This window comes from Lutra lutra, chromosome 17 (assembly GCF_902655055.1).
Source record: "Lutra lutra chromosome 17, mLutLut1.2, whole genome shotgun sequence".
Taxonomy (NCBI): Eukaryota; Metazoa; Chordata; class Mammalia; order Carnivora; family Mustelidae; genus Lutra; species Lutra lutra.
Window position 1 is genome coordinate 27,288,710 of NC_062294.1, and position 17,534 is coordinate 27,306,243.

A 17,534-nucleotide genomic window follows, 5' to 3' on the forward strand; every position below is an offset into this window, starting at 1 on the left:
CTGGTTTGGTCCTAGGCACCTTCCTAGAAGGAAGAGGCTGCAGACCACATGCCCTCCCTTTAGGCCCATTAGCATTTTTGAAAATCCCAGAAGTCCACAGTAGGACCAAACTGCAGTTTTCAAATTTACTTGACCATGAGCTCATTTTTTGCAATGTTTCTCCTGTGCAACCAGGATTTAAGAAAATATACCTTGGAAAATGCAAACTTAAAAAGCTGCTATGCTTTAAGCTGAAATAAGGAAATTTTGGTTTTAGATATTTAACTGCTACTTTGTCATGAAGATCCAAACCAGTCATTTTCTAGTATGAATGGTGGTAGGTAGGACATTATTATACCACATTTAATAATTGTTGTGGAAGCATTGACATTTCTGCCACATCCCCACCCATCAGCTGTCTTAAAGCCTTCTCTGTTGTTTGACGATCACCCCTTTGTCCTGGTGCAGCTTGGGCCAATGTGAACCCTTGTCAGCTGTCCTCAGGAGCATCTTCCTGGAACTATTTTGGGCCATGGAATCTGGAGTTTCACCATCACAGGCTGACCTCACAGCGAGTGGCCCCAGTCCTTCAGAAACATGAGACGGACACCGCCATCTGTCTGGGGCTCTAGGCACTTTGTCAGATGGTGATGCCCCCTCCCCTGAAAAATCAATAGGCTTTTCTACCCAAGACTTGAAAAAGGCCTTACTTAGTATGAGCTGTTCAATGAATGTTTATTTGATGTAAAAGAGGTTTTCAATCATGATTAATTTAAATGATCACAACCATGATACTAGAAGTGGTTTTGTGTGCCAAAAACACCCTGCCCAGGCTTTCAGCATTCTGCCTATAGCATTATTTGTGGGTGAAAAATACACACAACTGTGTTTTTAAGATTAGTCTCAAAATTAATACTTAAAAGATTAAAATCACTAAAGCAAGCTCAGCTTACAAAAGCCAGTGCTAGATGAGCAGGTGTAATTATCACAGAATTGCCAAGTGGAAGGTAGTTAGTGACTTGACTTTTTTTTCTTTTCCAAAGTAGGCTCCACACCCAATGGGGGGCTTGAACTCATGACCCTGAGATAGAGAGTCCCATGTTCTACCGACTGAGCCAGCCGGGTGCCTCAATGCCACTAACTCTAAACCTGGGGAATTCAACTTTGATGGGTTACCACATTAAGCCAGTACTGTTGGAATCACGGAATGGGGACAAATACAAGTATATTCTTAGGAAATTAGAACTTTCATGGCCTTACCTTATCATTCTTTATTAGTACAAACAATTCTTTTATAAAAAGCAGCAGAACGTGCAGGGGACTTACAAGTTAGCAACTCAACTGTCGACCATCCCGTGACATGGACATGGAGCAAACTGCTAAAATGACAGGAGTCTCTGCCAGGGTCATTCATAGTAAAACTTTATTGAACAGAAAATCCAGCAAAGGTTTTCACCTCTGCAAAGTTCCCCTTGGTTTAAAGTAAAGCACTGCATTTTAAAAAGCAATTATACATAAGTCTTTCCTAGAAAAGTCCTGCTAAAACATGTCTAGCAATTTCATTGATTATATAAAGTAGTACACTTAGTGTAATTTAAACATTCCAACAGGAATCAAATCGTACCAGCAGAACCATTTCTGCATCTATGATATCTATGTACAAACACACATGCAGACACACACATCTGAAAAGTTCCTCAGGCATAAACATGCGACACTAATGCCTTCTACTTACAATGCCTATGAAACTACATACAGTATATATTAAAGCTCTTCAGAGAAAAAAAGACATGAGAAGCCTTGGACATTTTTTGTTCATCAATTTGTATCTTGGCTTCACGTCTTAGTTTCTGCTTTTGCTTTATCACAAAAGCATATCCTCCTCCTTGCTGATTCTTAAATTCTGTGCCATTGCCATGTCCAAGTGAAGAAATCCAGCTGGAGTCAGATGATCCAGTCCATGCCTGTCGAAGCCTCCAGCAGCCAGAAAGCAAGCACCATCAGTTTGCTATGGCTGGGGGGCCTTCTGGAAGAAGAGAAGCAAAAAAAGTCTTGAAGACAAGCCAGGCTGTGCTCATAAATGAAGGGCTGGTCCGCTCGTCGTCTAGTACGTCTCTGTCTGGAGGGAGGCGGCTGGGGTCTTCAATTTCAGCATCAGAGCCTTCCTACAGCATTATAATGAAACACAGTGATAAAGCCATTAGGACCATGACAAATGCCAAATAACGTAATAATGTTAGGAAAGGGCAGAGTTAATCCTTGGTCTCATACTCAAAGCAATCAGGCAGACAGGACCTGAGGGAATGGTGTCCAAGGCTGGATGGAGTTCTCAGGCCTCACAGCACAACTGCTGGTGACCTTCTCATAGTTTTGAAAACCCCTGGCAGTTAAGTATTAGAACAAATGAAGTAACTACATCTTCATTATTAAACTCATGAATTAAGTTAACCACTTCATTAAATATGGGTATTCCAATTTTGGCAGTATTTTGAGTTAAGAAACTAAAAATGTTCTGGAAACAGATGCAAGGGTGACAATTTATATTACAAAGAATATCCTTTAGGATTATGGATTAAACTATTCTACAAATCTAGGGAAACACTCCAGGAAATCTGTTCTATGAGACATGCTTATCTTCCTAAGGTTTAATTCCAGTAACTATCCATTAGCAGTTTCCATGGTATAACACATCATTATAGGCCTCTGAATGCTCAAAATAGTGAGTTTAAAAAACATTCTTTACATTAACCAAAATGCAAATTGCCAGAAGACTAAAATACGTGGTGGATTTTATGGCATACTCAATGTTTTTTATAAAAATAGCTACTGCTCGAGGTGCCTGGGTGGCTCAGTCAGTTAAACGTTTGACTCGTGGTTTCTGCTCAGGTCATGATCTCAGGGTTCTGGGACTGAGCCCCGTGCTGGGCTCTGATCTCGGCTCAGGCGGTCTGCTTGAGATTCTTTCTACCCTTCTCTCTCTCCCCACCCCCACGGGCTTGTACGCATGCATGCTCTTGTTCTCTCTCAAAATAAATAAATCTTATTTAAAAAAACACAAAAAACAAAAACCTAGTGCTCTAAGAACAAATGTGAAAAAATCCTGAAACCTCAGCCTAAGGAAATGGTAAACCATGAGGCTAAATAAACATTAAGGATTTGAGAGTCTGGCATTTCACACGAAGCTTGCTGGGCCCCCCGGGAGCTCCTTACCTGTAAGTTGTTGTTGGGGTCCTGATTCACAGCTTCATGAGGACCATCATTTGGGAAGTTCTGAACTGGCCTCTGTCTAAATGGAAACCACCCAACGTGATGCCTTCAAAGGAAGCACATAAAAGTTCATCTTAGCTAATCACAGTGAAATTTGTACAAGAATTTAAGGGTCTTCTTGATTAGATAAGGTCCCCCTTGCTCTCCTCCTCTAATCACAGCAGCTCTCATTAAAAGCTCACAGGCCCATCTGCAGAGACTTCCTACCTCACCATCTCCTAGACTTCCTCAGCGGCCTCTCAGCTTCTTCAGGGTTACTATGAGGACTGTTTTATTCAGCACTGCGTGCCCCCCAACATTAACAGCACCCTGAATACAGTAAGTGCTTTTGCTGATCCCGAACTAAACTTTACACGTGCAACCCTGAGCAGGAGGTGAGGGAGGGATACACACACACATGCACACAGAGCAGGGATTGTAATATCTAATAACCTACATAAAAATAAGACCTAAATTTGGTCACAAATATGATTCTAGAGACTAAAAAACTTAAAGTGTTGCTAAAATTTTATTTGGAAAATCTAATTAACTGTAAGTCTTATAGCAAATGTGACAAAATATTAACAATGATTAATTCTGGATATAAGAGTAATTATTATATTATCAAATATTGTTCTCTTAAGATTTTTAAAACTAAAATAAAAATCCATTTTCACTCTATAGGAAAAATTTGTCAGTTATGACCACAAAGAAGACATATGACTCCAGGCAAGGGTTTCTCGGCTTTGGCACTACTGACCTATGGGGCTGGATATTTACTGTGGGGCTGTCCTATGCTTTCTAGGATGTCTAGCAGCAGGTCTGGCCTCTACCTACTAGATGCCAGCAGGACTGCCCCTCCAGCTTTGGCAGTCCAAAGTGTCACACCCTAGGAGTACAAAATCATCCTGATTGAGAAGCACTGCTCTAAGTCAAGGATAAAGCCAGTGTCAGGTCTGTAAAGGTTCAGAGCTTTGCGTGGCCCTTGAGAGCTGTGCTGCTGTCAGTGCCTGACCTTTATTCCTGGGAGGCAGCAACTACAGATTGATAAACTTTCAAAACAAATACAATTTTCCCTTTCATGTCTTAAAATGACCATATTATTGTGGTTCATGAGCCTGGCAGGGACCTTACCCAGAAGAAAACAGAACTTTCTTCTTGCGTTAACATACAATTAATGTGTTCTCAGCAGTGCCCAATGAGGCTGTCAGTTCTTTGCACTGAAGGTGCCAGAATAATATGCTATTAAATACACTTCCACAGGGACGCCTGGGTGGCTCAGTCGGTTAAGCGTTCAACTCTTGATTTCGTCTCAGGTCATGATCTCAGGGTCATGAGATTGAGCCCTGCATCGGGCTCTGCACTAGGCATGGAGCCTGCTTAAGACTCTCTCTCTGCCCCTCCTGCTCTCACTCTCTAATAACTAAATAAAATCTTAACACTCCCATAAATAATGACTACGACTGCTTAAAAAAAGAGAAAAACCTGTACTTGGTTTGAGCCACCATGCCGCATTAATTTATAGTAAAGGGGAAAAAGGAAAGCAAAATCATCTGCTTACAGGTACATAACGACGGTGGCCCCCATGACCATGAGGAACCTGCTCAGGGAGGAGTAGAAGTAGAGGATACTGAGAAAAACGGAAAATGTGGCTGCTGAATAGGTCCAATCCAACCAATCTCGATTTATTTCATCATCTTCTTCCACAATGGGGCCACCTTGTGCATTCATCCGCAAATTTGGATTGGCCCCAGGATTAACCACCACTGGAGGAGCAGCGTTCTGATTGGCTGGCTGGTTCTCTGCTGGAAACTGGTTGTGAATAGGGGCTGGAGCAGGTGCAGAGACTACAGGTATCTCTTGTGCACTTGGTGAGGGGACAAAAGCCCCTGATGCAGCAGTGGCCGCTAAACTAAAATAAAATCAACAGAGGCAGATACTGTTGAGAGCAAAGCACTGTGAAGACTGTGCTTCTCATAGTCTTAGTTACAAAGGGTCTTTTACTGTTAAGAATGGTAAGTAGGTACATGAAAAACTTGCGTTTAACTTAGTGAAGAATTTCTTTACTAACAGTTGAATCTGTAAATGCCTCTTCTGCTCCTGAGAGAGCCACATGGCAAATTTCATCTGGAGTTAAAAGTATAAACCATACAAGTATGGTACAGTAGCAAATTCAACTTTTCACAAAACCAAAGATACCTTGTATTAAAAAGGAAGAAACTGATTCTAAGTGAAGTCATCAAACTACATACAGACACAAGCCCCCCGAATTAATACACAAATTAGGTAGCAGTTATGATGTATACTCTCCTCCACCCCCCAGACCAGACAGAGCAGGGTTCTGCAGAAACTGAGGATACCCTCCCCGCTCCATCCCCAGCGTGGCCGCCCCCAGCAGGACAGGAAGGACTCACTATTGCATGTAGTACTGCCGAGCGTAGATCTGCTGGAACCAGGAAAGCTGCAGCCAACCATAGGTTGTGTAGCCCGAGAAACCAGGCCCCAGGCCTTGGAATGCTGGCTGGGCAGCTTCAGGTCTATGAAAGATTTTTTTAAAACACTCATTTTGACTTGGTTTAGTATGAATAAATGAAAGGTCTAAATTACAATTAGGACTTCAAAGAGAGAGGCTTTATGATAGTTGCAGGCAGATTACTTTGTGATCCCCTGTGTAATACCAGCATAGGAAGTGCTGACAGAGCCCTACCACCATGGCCCAGGTCCCACGGGGGCACAAAGGACACTGCGTCATTACTAGGACGTAGAAACCAGCTGGACCCATTCAGGCTAGGCGGATCCTCACCCCCAGTCTCCATTTGCTGAGTGTCACTGCAGCTCTCAACCCACAACTTATCCTTCAAAGAGCAGCTCTAAAAAGCCACATCTCTCTAAAAGCCTTTCCTAAAGAAAACTACCCCCTCTCCTGCCACCTATTTCTCCCCACCCCTAAATCTGAGCTACACGGGGGTCAGAGTTTTGTGTGTGGCCTCACTCACATGTGCTTGCCGACACTGTGCCCTGTACAGGCTGGGCTGTTAGCTCACCAGATCCCCAACAACCTTGTGGGGAGGAAGCGTTCCCCTCCATTTCACAGAAGGGAGCCTGAATACAGCTCAGGGAAGACAAGGGATTTGCACGAAGTCACTGAGCTAAGTAGCAGGGCTGGGTTTGAGACTTATTTGACACCAAAATCCTGTTTCTTAAACAGCCTAGGGCAGAGCATATGGGTGTCATCTTTGGCTTTGTGTCCCTTACACAGTGAACTCCTTTGGCAGCAGTTCACAAAATTGAAACCAAAAGTACTGTGGAAAGATTGGGAACTGGTTATGTGATCAGCTCTGCTGGTTACCTCCCAACCTTAAAGTTATGTGTATTGGCTGTTCAATAACTATATGTTGAATAAAATCGCTGTTTCTCGTTTTGTTCTAAGATTTATTCGTCACAGAGCAAAAGAGAGAGACAGCACAAAAAGGGGGAGCAGCAGGCAGGAGGAGGAGCAGGCCCTCCTGAGCAGGGAGCCCAATGTGGAACCTCATCCTGGGACCCTGGGATCATGACCTGAGCCGAAGGCAGATGGCTGATCAACTGAGCCCCCCAGGCATCCCTAAAATCGACAAGTTTTATCAAGGTAAAATTCATATACATATGGGCCACAAATTTCAAGTTGTATAGCTTGAATAAGGGAAGCAATTTTAAGTGTTTCTATCCAATTATCCAATCTATATGTGGACAGTCTTTTTTTAAGTCGGCTCCATGCCCAGCGTGGAGCCCAATACTTGGGCTTGATCTCATGACCCTGAGATCAAGACCTGAGCTGAGACCAAGAGTTAAGACGCTCAACTGACTGACCCACCTACGTGCCCTTATGCTGACAATCTTTTAACCAAATTCCCTACCCAGAGTGTTTTTAAAATGGTATTCCAATCAAGTAAGTCTTGGTATGATACTGTTTTTGATCATTTAAAAATATTACAGCTCAAGGAAATGAGAGGATAACAAAGTGCTTTTGTAACTCTGATGAGGACATGCATTGCAGATAGGCAAGATAACTACGGTTTTACTCAAGTATGTAGGGGTGAACTGACATGATGTCTAGGAATTACTTTTAGACACTTCAGAAAGGAAAAAGCAAAGGAGGAATAGATAAAACAAGCATGACAAAACTGTGATCATTATTATTGGGCTCAGGTGATGGCTGTGTGAAGATTCACTACACCGTTCCCTCTGCTTTTCTATTTGAAATTTCCGTTACAGAGGGAAAAAAAAAAAACAACACAACTCATCATTCCTCAAATACCCGATCTGTCAAAATGAAATATTAAAAACTACCAGAAGGGGCGCCTGGGTGGCTCAGTGGGTTAAGGCCTCTGCCTTCAGCTCAGGTCATGATCCCAGCAGGGAGCCTGCTTCCTCCCCTCTCTCTCTCTGCCTGCCTCTCTGCCTACTTGTGATCTTTCTCTCTCTCTCTCTCTGTCAAATTAAAAAAAAAAAAAATTTAAAAACTACCAGGAAAAGGAAACCAGGGCAATTGAGGGGTTATACAATTCTAACTTGTAATTAATTTTTTTTCTCCTAAGAACTTTTGTAAGAGGAGGTCCCAAGAGCTATGAAATCCAAACATCAGAGCATTTAGTCACTCCTGACTTTTGCTCTAAAGAAAAGACCTTTTTGGGATGCCTCGGTGGCTCAGTTGGTTAAGTGGCTGCCTTCGGCTCAGGTCATGATCCCAGGGTCCTGGGATCAAGTCCCACATCCGGCTCCTTGCTCAGCAGGGAGCCTGACTCTCCCTCCGCCTGCTGCTCCCCCTGCTTTACTCTGACAAATAAATAAAATCTTAAAAACAAAAAGAAAAAAAAAAGTCTAAAGAAAAGACCTTTTTCCTCCAGTACTGCCAACTCAGTCCTTGGCACAGCATTTCTCAAACAATCTTTTCATCTTTTGTCACTCGTTGTTATGACAAAGCACAGAGCCACTCAGTAAAGCAGCTGTGAGATGCTTACACCAGCTGTTCTCTCTGAAGCAGCACTAAGTCCCAGTCATGAGGTCAGCACAATGCAAAGCACACCCATGTGGGAGGCGAAATACCTACATTTCAACATGTGGATCCCCATATACTTACATGTTCTTAAAAGGCTCTATATATTAAGAAAAATTATACATGAAAGCGAAGCCCTTAAAAAACAAAATTTTGTACATTTTCAAGTTCTCGACTGTAACTATAAGCATACTTTATTCTTAAAATTGATGCAAATGATGCCCATCCACATCGTATAAACCTGGTTCTCTATTCTAACACTCACCTTGACATACTCTCCCATCCAGAAGGAGAAAGGTTCCGAAGAACCTCCCTTTGCCTTAAGCTATCACCTGAGGAATCCCCAGGATACTGTCCCTGATGGAGACCAGCAGGCTGCTCTGTGGATTCAGCAACCTAAGGAAGTGCAATATCAATATTAGAACAAAGGATCTGATGCAACTGTCTGCAACCAAACTAAAAGGATTCTTTTGCTGTGAATGGCTTCTGTCCCTCACCCCACCTCTGAACTTATTAACAAAATTAAACAGATGCAGTGTTATGTAAAAAAAAAATTCTGAAATTTGTCAATCCAATTTCAATCTATATTTTAAAAGTCCTTATTTTTTCCTAGAGTAACTATGCTGTAATTTCATTAAAATCTTCCAACAAGGGGCGCCTGGGTGGCTCAGTGGGTTAAAGCCTCTGCCTTCGGCTCAGGTCATGATCCCAGGGTCATGGGATCGAGCCCCACATCGGGCTCTCTGCTCAGCAGGGAGCCTGCTTCTCCCTCTCTCTCTGCCTGCCTCTCTGCCTACTTGTGATCTCAGTCTGTCAAATAAATAAATAAAATCTTAAAAATAAATAAATAAATAAAATAAAATCTTCCAACAAAGTTATCATTGGTAGAAAGAATTCTGATAATGTTCTACAAATCTTACGGTGCTAAATTTACTAAATCAAGAAATAAAACCTGACCAACAAGATTTGTAAGTACAACCTAGCCAGCAACCTAAAGGAAAGAAATTTCCTATACTATGTTCAGATGTTTCGGGAAATAGAGTCATAATCCTAATTTAGAATGTGTCATTACATTAGAATATCATTACTATATATTCAATCAACACTGTGAAATAAAAAATAAGTGATTTTGGCCATCAAACGTAAGTAAGTCTTTAGATATCACTTGATATTAGGAATTAGTGATTCCTTAGAAGAAGCTTATTATGTGCTAACGTCAGTAAAAACCCATTTTAGAGTGCCTTGTTGGATACACCGCTACTGAAGGTCAAATCATATCCCAGAAGATAGTATAACGTAGAAGTCTACTTTCCACTGTAACACTAATGATATAGTCTACTACTGTAGTAACAAACATGCACTTGTACTGGTAAGTTTCTAATTCCTGATTCTTACTGGGGAGGAAAAAACTATTACTTGATAAAAAGGCAATAAAATCTCAAGTTTTCTCCAACTCCCTTTATTTCTACCATGAGGGTCTGAATTGACAGAGACTGTCATAATCTTGAAAAAGCAGACATACCTTTGCGCTGGTTTCTGACATTTTTGAAGGACCCTTCACACTGCACACCAAATGCAAAACATGCCGTTTTTCCTGCTAAAAATAATTAGGAGGTACTTTAGGACTTGAATTCGGCCTGGTAAGCACTTAAAAAACGTTCAAAAGTTAAGGTGTAAATGATGTACCTTTGGAAGCAAGTCCTTGAGACACTGGTGATCCAACAACAGCTTCCCAGAATAAATCAACCTCTGGTCCTCTGGACGCTAGTCACGGAAAGAAAGAGTAGCACAGGTCAGCATTTAGCTCCCACAAGTTCCCAAACACAGAAGAAACTTTTATACAAATAACTTGAATATGGGTCTTTTTTCCCCTAGAATCACAGGAAAGCATTTTTTCAAAGGTCTCAAAGACAAAGCTCTTCTTTAGAAAGTGGTGAACTTTGAATTTCTAACCTGCAAATAAATTTAGGATGACAAAATTATCTCCAGTCCACAAAACCTATGGTGACCCATCTGACTTATAAATTCCCAAGGAAATTCCTTTCTGCCACTAAAAACACAGATTATAGAGAAAACACAAATTGTAGAGAAAACTCAAAGTACTCCCAAGCAAGGTCAGCCTTCACCAAAATCACCTAGTATTGTCCTAAGATAACATAAAGCAATTCTAAACTAAGTTCTCAAAGAGACTTTTACCTGCAAATGCAGGTATAGAGGAGATGGTGTGTAGGTAATACTTCATACAACCCTGTGAGATTTAGTAGCCCTGTTTGAAGGGAGGAAAAGTCTGAAACTGACTTGTCAAAGGTCATCTACTGCTGAAGAGTCAAGATTCCAACCCCTCTTCTCCTTCCCGGGGATTTCAAAACCACAGGGACTCTCCACACTTTTCATACAAATCTCCCTTTTAAAATCTATTTTTAATTCCTTTAAAAGTCATACTTAAAACTAACAGCCTCAAATGATATATACCAAAGCCAGTACCCTGGAGATCATCAACCAATGCCAGAACAAACAACTATGCAAAATTTGGAATAAAGCTGCTCCTGCCAAGTAGCTGGAGATTATAAACTGCTTAAAGCAATCGAAACAATAATTGCAACTACTTATCTGTATAAAATCAGGACTTTTTGACACTATGCACCTCAAACTACAGAACCTAACTGGATATTGTGTTCACCACTGTTCTGATTGACTTTACAGGTAATGCTACACACGTAATTTTGTAAAATGTTACTGCAGAGGCGGGGTCCTCCATTACAGTAAAGAGTTCCACACTAGTAAAGGTTTGAAAACCATAGCTGCCTGTGGTTTAATTTATTTTTGTTAAATGTTTATTTATTTGACAGAGATCACAAGTAGGCAGAGAGGCAGGCAGAGGGAGGGGAAGCAGGCTCCCTGCCAAGCAGAGAGCCTAATGTGGGGCTCGTTCCAGGACCCTGAAATCATGACATGAACTGAAGGCAGAGGCTTAACCCACTGAACCACCCAGGCGCCCTTGTGGTTTTCCTTCTAAAGGCGTGAAATGATATGCTATGTCTTCACCCAGAAGGCTAATTTGAAAAAAATTAAATATGGTATACAACTATATAAAAGTATATAACAACTATATATAAAAGTATACAAACTACTATATAAAAGATTTCTCAGCTTAGAAACCAAATGATGAGTGCTCTCCTGCCATAATTTTTAAGCACAAATTTACACACCAGAGAGGTCTTTTATTTGGGCCTTCAGACTTACTAATAGGAGTGATGTTTGTCACCCAAGGAAGCCCTTAAGGGACGCTCTCCTCCAAAACACTGCCTTTACCAAATGATGCCACTAGCGACTACACCTACGTACCTAAGAGCCATTCTCACAGCAACACGGCCACCTAGTTTCTCGGAAGCAGCTGCGGTGAAACTACCAACAGTCCCGAGTGGTATGCTAAAGGAATAAAAGCTTATTAGGTAAATAAGCAAAATTCAAAAGAACAACTCAGAAGGAAAATACTTCTACCTTCGGTACTGAATGAGAAGGAACAAAAAGAACCTAACCCCGAAGCTACCACACACAGCAACTTTTCAGATAAGGAGGAACAATTCCACAGTCTTTTCCGGCCCAATGTCTCCTCCTGCCTGAGGGAGAATTACACTTGTGGGCAGTAAGGCACACTGCTGACACTTACATAATATCAGGGTAGAAAGTAAATACAGGAAGGATGCAGCCGCCTCCATCACGTGGTGGGGACGGAGGGCGGTGCTAAGGGTGATGTTGACAGATGTGTCCACCAAAACAAAGCGAGGAAGTCTGTAATTGAGGGGCCAAAGTCCTAAAACCCAGGCTCAGGGAGGTTCTTTTCTGCCTGCTTCCCCTTCCAGAACACTCTAACCAGAAAGCGCGCCGGGCTCCTCCCCGGGACTCAGCAAAGGCTACGCAGTCCGGCGCGGCAGGGAGGGGCCCAGGGCGGAAGGTGGACAGGGAGGGGAAAAGCCACGTCTCGCTCCGGGGTGTGGGACCTTAAGCACACACTCCCTGGGCCCTCACCTTGTTTCCCTAACCACCCGCCCGGGGCCGGCCCCTGCCTCCTCCGCTCCACACTGAGACGCGGCATTCAGAAAACCCACTTCATCCAGTGGATGGAATCCTAATGCAGAACGCCTAGTCGCACTGTCCTTTCGGGGAAACTGAGGCTGGGTGGGTGCAATGACTCACCCAAGGTCAAACTGCTGTCTCAGCGGCTTGGCTAAGGCCGGAAGCCAGACCTAGGGGTCGGGGCAGTGGTCTGGGAGGTGGGCTGGAGGGGGACAGTCTTAGGGCCGGGACCACGAGAGGCGAGGTGACAGGGGAAGGCGGCCCGTCGGGAAGGCGGAGCGATGGCGGCCTAGGACGTGGAGGTGACGGCCACTGGGCCCGGCGGCGCGGCGCCTACCCCGGCAGGGCAGGGCAAGACCCCAGCCCTGGGGAAGTGACCTGGTGAGGACCAGCCCGTCTGGGGAGGAACGGCGAAGGGAGAAGCTGTAAGGGAAGGGGTGGCGGACGCGAGGCGGGCCGAGGGGATGACAGCCGGGGCGGGAGGCGGTGGCCGCGGGAGTCGGGGGCCCCTCTCACCGGGCGCTCGGGGTAGACGCGGCTCAGGTGGGCCTTCAGGCGGCCGACGCTCCAGCTGCGGTCGCCGCTCAGCTCCAAGTCGCGGTGGCGCTGGTTGGGGCTCTTCACCAGGAGCGTGACGGGCTCAGGCTCGGGTTCGGGGTCGACCTCCATGTCGGCTGCGCTGTGGGTTCCGAGGAGCTCCGAGATGCCAGGCAGGCGGCGTCGCTGCCGCCCACAAACTCCGCAACGACAGTTCGCGTTTCTGGGGCGCGCGCCCCCGCCTCAGACTCCTTTTATAGGCACCTCGCGCCTGGGCTCTGCGGCGAGAACACTCTGTGGCCGCCGCCCATTGGCTGAGGCGGAGGTCACGGCCCTAACGTGGCCCAATTGACGCCCGGATCCGTGGGCGGAGGGCGGGCCGAGCACGTGGTCGCGGGCTGATGCAACCCGTAGCCCTTGCGTCACCCGGAGTCCCGGCTGCGGCCCCGGAACACGGGTTCCGCGGCCATGTTTGGGTGCGCTGCGGCCCGTTGGGGCGCTGAGCCCCTGACAGAGCTGGGTGCGCCCTTGCTCGGGTTGCTCCAGGCGCCTCCAGGAGGGTCAGGCCGGAAGACCCCCGGCCTGGCGGCTTCTGCAAATTGTGCCCTCACAAAGCAGCTCTCCCCGCCCCTTTTGGCACCAAGCGCCAGGGTGCACTTCTTTCCCTTCCCGGTGGGCGGCCCAGGACGTCAGGCCCCACAGCCTGCCCTACGGTGGTGGCCTCCCATGCCTGCACCGACCCCAGCCCAAAGAACAGCTCGGTGGATTCCGTTTGCTAATTCACCCGGAAGGTCGGCCTTAGCAGGGCAAGGTCGGCCTTAGCAGGGCGAGGAAGAAATGGGGCGGGTTCCTCCTGGGGCCAAGGACAGAAGCTTCCCACCGGCTGTTGCCTTCATCTGTGGCCTCAGACGTGATCGTTGCACCCTCAAGTGTGGGGCATCACCTTTATGACTGGCAAACGGACCACGCAATCCAGCTTAGGGTGGGAGACCCTCGCAAAGGGCCTCGCTTTATAGGATACTAACACGTACTTCCTTTCAATTGGGGTTGAGACCAGGAGGGGAAGATTCTCAGTTCTCTAAAAGTTCTCTAAAAGGAATCTTATTCCCTCCCCTCTGTAGGAAAGAAAAACAAAACAAAACAAAACAAAACAAAGTCATGAAAAACAAAACTGACATTGTGCAGGCCCCGTCCAATCCTGCTGGGACATTTGTTTATCCAGGTGTCAGGAGCTTGGCAAGGGCAAGGGCAGGAGGCTACGGGAGGAGCCTGCTCTGGTTAGTGGGTGTAGTACTGCAAACTGGGTGGCTTGAAGGACAGAAATGGATTATCTCCGTTCTGGAGGCTAGAAGTCTGACATCAAAGTGTTGGGCAGGGTTTGTTCCTTCCGGGGGCTTTGAGAGAGACCTGTTCAATACCACTCTCTTAGCTTCTGGTACTTGGCTTCGATCTTTGGAGTTCTGGGGTGGCGTAGCTGCATCATCCCATCTCTGCCTTCACCATCACAATCACGATGTGTGTGTGCCTTCACATCATTTTCCCTCCATGCATGTCCATCTCTGTGTGCCAATCCCCCCCACCCAAAACCTTAAAAAAAAAAAAAAAGGATTTAAAAAAAAAAAAAAGGATTTTTATTTATTTAGGAGAGACAGTGCACAAGCAGAAGGTGGGGAACACGAGGGGAGGGAGAGAGAGAATCTCAAGCCAACTCCACCTGCCCAGTGTAGAGCCTAAGCAGGGTAGGGGGCTCAATCCCATGTCCCTGAGATCATGATCTGAGCCAAAATCAAGAGTGGTATGCTCCACTGACTGAGCCACCGGGGCACCCCCACTGCACCCTTTTTATAAGGACAACAAGTCATGCTGGGTTAGGGTCTACCCTACTGACTTCATCTTAGTCTGATCATGTGCAAAGACCACATTTCCAAATACAGTCCCATTCACAGGTACTGGGGGTCAGGGTTTCAACATCTTTTTAAACATTCAATCCATAACAGCCTTAATGTAACACAGAACTAGGGTGGTTTCTTTTTCAGCAGTCTTTATGTTAAGAAGTGGGGTGGAGGGCTTTAGACAGAAATTGTCCCCATGCTCAGCTTTCAGTGATTGGTTTTTGTCTGCTGAGGGAGGGGGGCTCTGTCGCTTTTCATCGGGGCTGGTTCCACAGGTGTGGGACCTGTGCAGTCACATGGAACTCCACTCTTGGTTTAAAGCTCTGCTGTTACCATCTGTAATTCTTAATAAATTTTGAAAAAGAAGGTTTGCGTTTTCATTGGTCCTCACAAATTAGGTAGCTGGTCCTGCTTTCATACAAGATGGAAGAAAATGACTGATTATGATCTGGTAGTCTTGGAACTAGCTAGAAGCTGGCCAGTGGGGCCAAGCCTTTTAAAACAAGCAGAAGCCTTAAAGGAGGCAGCCAGGCAGGAGATAATGGCTTTATTGGGAAATTAAGTATGCCCCATGGCATGGTTTCCTCTATAGAGCTCATGGTGACAAGCATCAAGACCCTTTTAGATAGCACATCCACTTCTAACAGTAAGAAAGTAAAGGGGTTGTGTTTTTTTCCTTAGGGAAGAGGCAATCTAATTTCTGTGAGTCCGTTTTATCTCCCAGTAAGAGCTCCTTTTAAAGGACTCTGGTGATTCTGCCTATAGCATATTTAGAAAAAAAAACATTAAATTCAAGTCCACAAACATGCCAGGAATAGAAAGGTAAACATGGAGTGACCCTAATCTCAGTAACCTCACAAAGATAAAGGGGGGTGATAAGACAATACAAAAATACAGAAATAAAGAACAACCCAGAAGTCTCCCACATTTCTGAAGGACTTGTGATTACACTGAGGGATTCGATAGTAGCAGGAGCAGAGGGGGTAGTCAGAAAAAAGTTGGTGGAAACGGTGGAATCTGAGCTGAACTTTGAAGGATGTGTGGGATTGAAATAACAATAATAATGTCAGCAATTACTGATTAGGTCCAACAGGATGGCTGTGTACAGAATTTGTATGGACAAGTATAAGTCAGTGATTAAACTCATGGTCCCAGAGCCCGACTGCCTATTTTCAAACCTAGCTTTTGCCGCTTGAGTGCTATGTGACCCTAAGCAAGTTATTTAACTTCTCTGTACCTAATTTTCCTCTTCTGCAAAAATAGGAAGAATAACAGTATATATTTCATAGGGTTGTTCTGAGGGTTACACGATAGAACATTGCTGAAGGTCTTGGGACAGATCCAGACAGGATGTGCTCAATAAATGTTAGCCATGTGCTTGATAAATGTTAGCCATTAGTATTTAGCAAACTGAAACCAGTCCAGTCCAGTGGTTCCTGAACCTAACTATGACACAAAGTCACCCAAGGCACTCTTTTTTAAAGTAAAGGTCTTGGGTACCCAGGTGGCACAGTTGGTTAAGCATCTGACTCTCGATTTTGGCTCAGGTCATGATCTCAGGGTTGTGAGACTGAGCCCCATGTTGGGCTCTGTGCTGGGCATGGAACCTGTTTGAGATTCTCTCTCTCTTCCTCTCACCCTGCCTCCCTCTCTTAAAAAAAAGGAAAAAGAAAAAAAAAAAAAAAAAGGCAAAGATCCCTGCAACACCAACACCGAGTAGTGGCAAATATATGGAGCAACCGGAAGTCTCCTACGTGGCTGATAGGAGTATAAAAATGGTACATCCTTTTTGGAAATCGGTCTGGCAGTTTCTCATAGAGTTAAACACACACCTGTCTATAATCTAGCCATTACTATCACAGGGATTTACCCCAAAGAAATGAAGGGCTTGCACAAGAATGTTCATGGCAGCTTTATTCATAATAGCACCAAACACTGGGAATGGCCAGTTGTCCATCACCAGGAGATTGGATGAGAAAGCTAGAGAACACCCTTACAATGGCATATTACTCAGTAATTAAAAAAAAGAACCAACTCCTGATACATACAGCAGCATGAATGAATGTCAAAACCATGCCAAGTGAAAGAAACAGGCAAAAAGAGTACGAATTTTAAGAGTCCATTCATATGGACGTGGACTCATGGTGGCCTGGGGATGGGGCCGGCAGAGACTGACTTGGAAGGGACACAGCAGCGGTGTGTCCGAGTCAGCTGGTAGGGTGACACAAGGCCCAACTGTGAGCCTCTTCAGTGACAACTCTTACAGTAGCGTCATATTGATGGCTTGAAATTGGCCATGCTGGGAATGTTTACACCACAGAGATCAGCAAGCACTACAAAGCAGAGCGTTTTTTTACCCCAGGGAATCGGTTGTTAAACTTTTACCAACACACCACTGGACATGAAGAAAGCTTCTGGACTGTTGAAATATTCTAGCTTGATAGGGTGTGGGTTACGCAGGTACAGACATTTGTCAAAACAGATCAAGCTGTTCACTAAGGATTTATGCCTTTCCCTGCGTGCACCTCATGCTTCAACTAAACATGGAAATGAAGAAACCAACAAACAAAAATACAGGATGGCTGTCTGGAGCCCATTTTAGTTCTACTAAATGGGGTCTGATGCCAAGCTGGTACTGGTCCAAAGGCCAGGTTTGGAAACCATTGGTCAAGTTTGACAGTAATTATAGGGTTTATTAAAAAACAAAACAAAACAAAAACAAAAAACACAAAAAGAAAAGTGATGAGGGGAGCCTGGGTGGCTCATGT

General features: G+C 44.7%; 1 protein-coding gene across 2 annotated transcripts; it reads right to left on the bottom strand.

Moving 5' to 3' along the window:
• Positions 1-1,380: 1,380 nt before the first annotated feature.
• Positions 1,381-13,142, bottom strand: HERPUD1 (homocysteine inducible ER protein with ubiquitin like domain 1). Of its 2 annotated transcripts, none has more exons than XM_047709957.1 (8): positions 12,854-13,142; positions 9,947-10,024; positions 9,783-9,854; positions 8,526-8,656; positions 5,640-5,762; positions 4,787-5,137; positions 3,190-3,292; positions 1,381-2,144 (listed from the first exon to the last, which is right to left on the bottom strand). In XM_047709957.1, exons 1-8 carry the CDS (start codon positions 13,004-13,006, stop codon positions 1,980-1,982), a joined length of 1,176 nt encoding a protein of 391 aa, XP_047565913.1. In that variant the 5' UTR covers positions 13,007-13,142; the 3' UTR covers positions 1,381-1,979. The 2 variants fall into 2 exon arrangements, with proteins under 2 accessions (XP_047565913.1, XP_047565912.1); XM_047709956.1 differs by having other exon boundaries at positions 9,783-9,857; positions 12,854-13,138.
• Positions 13,143-17,534: the final 4,392 nt, after the last annotated feature.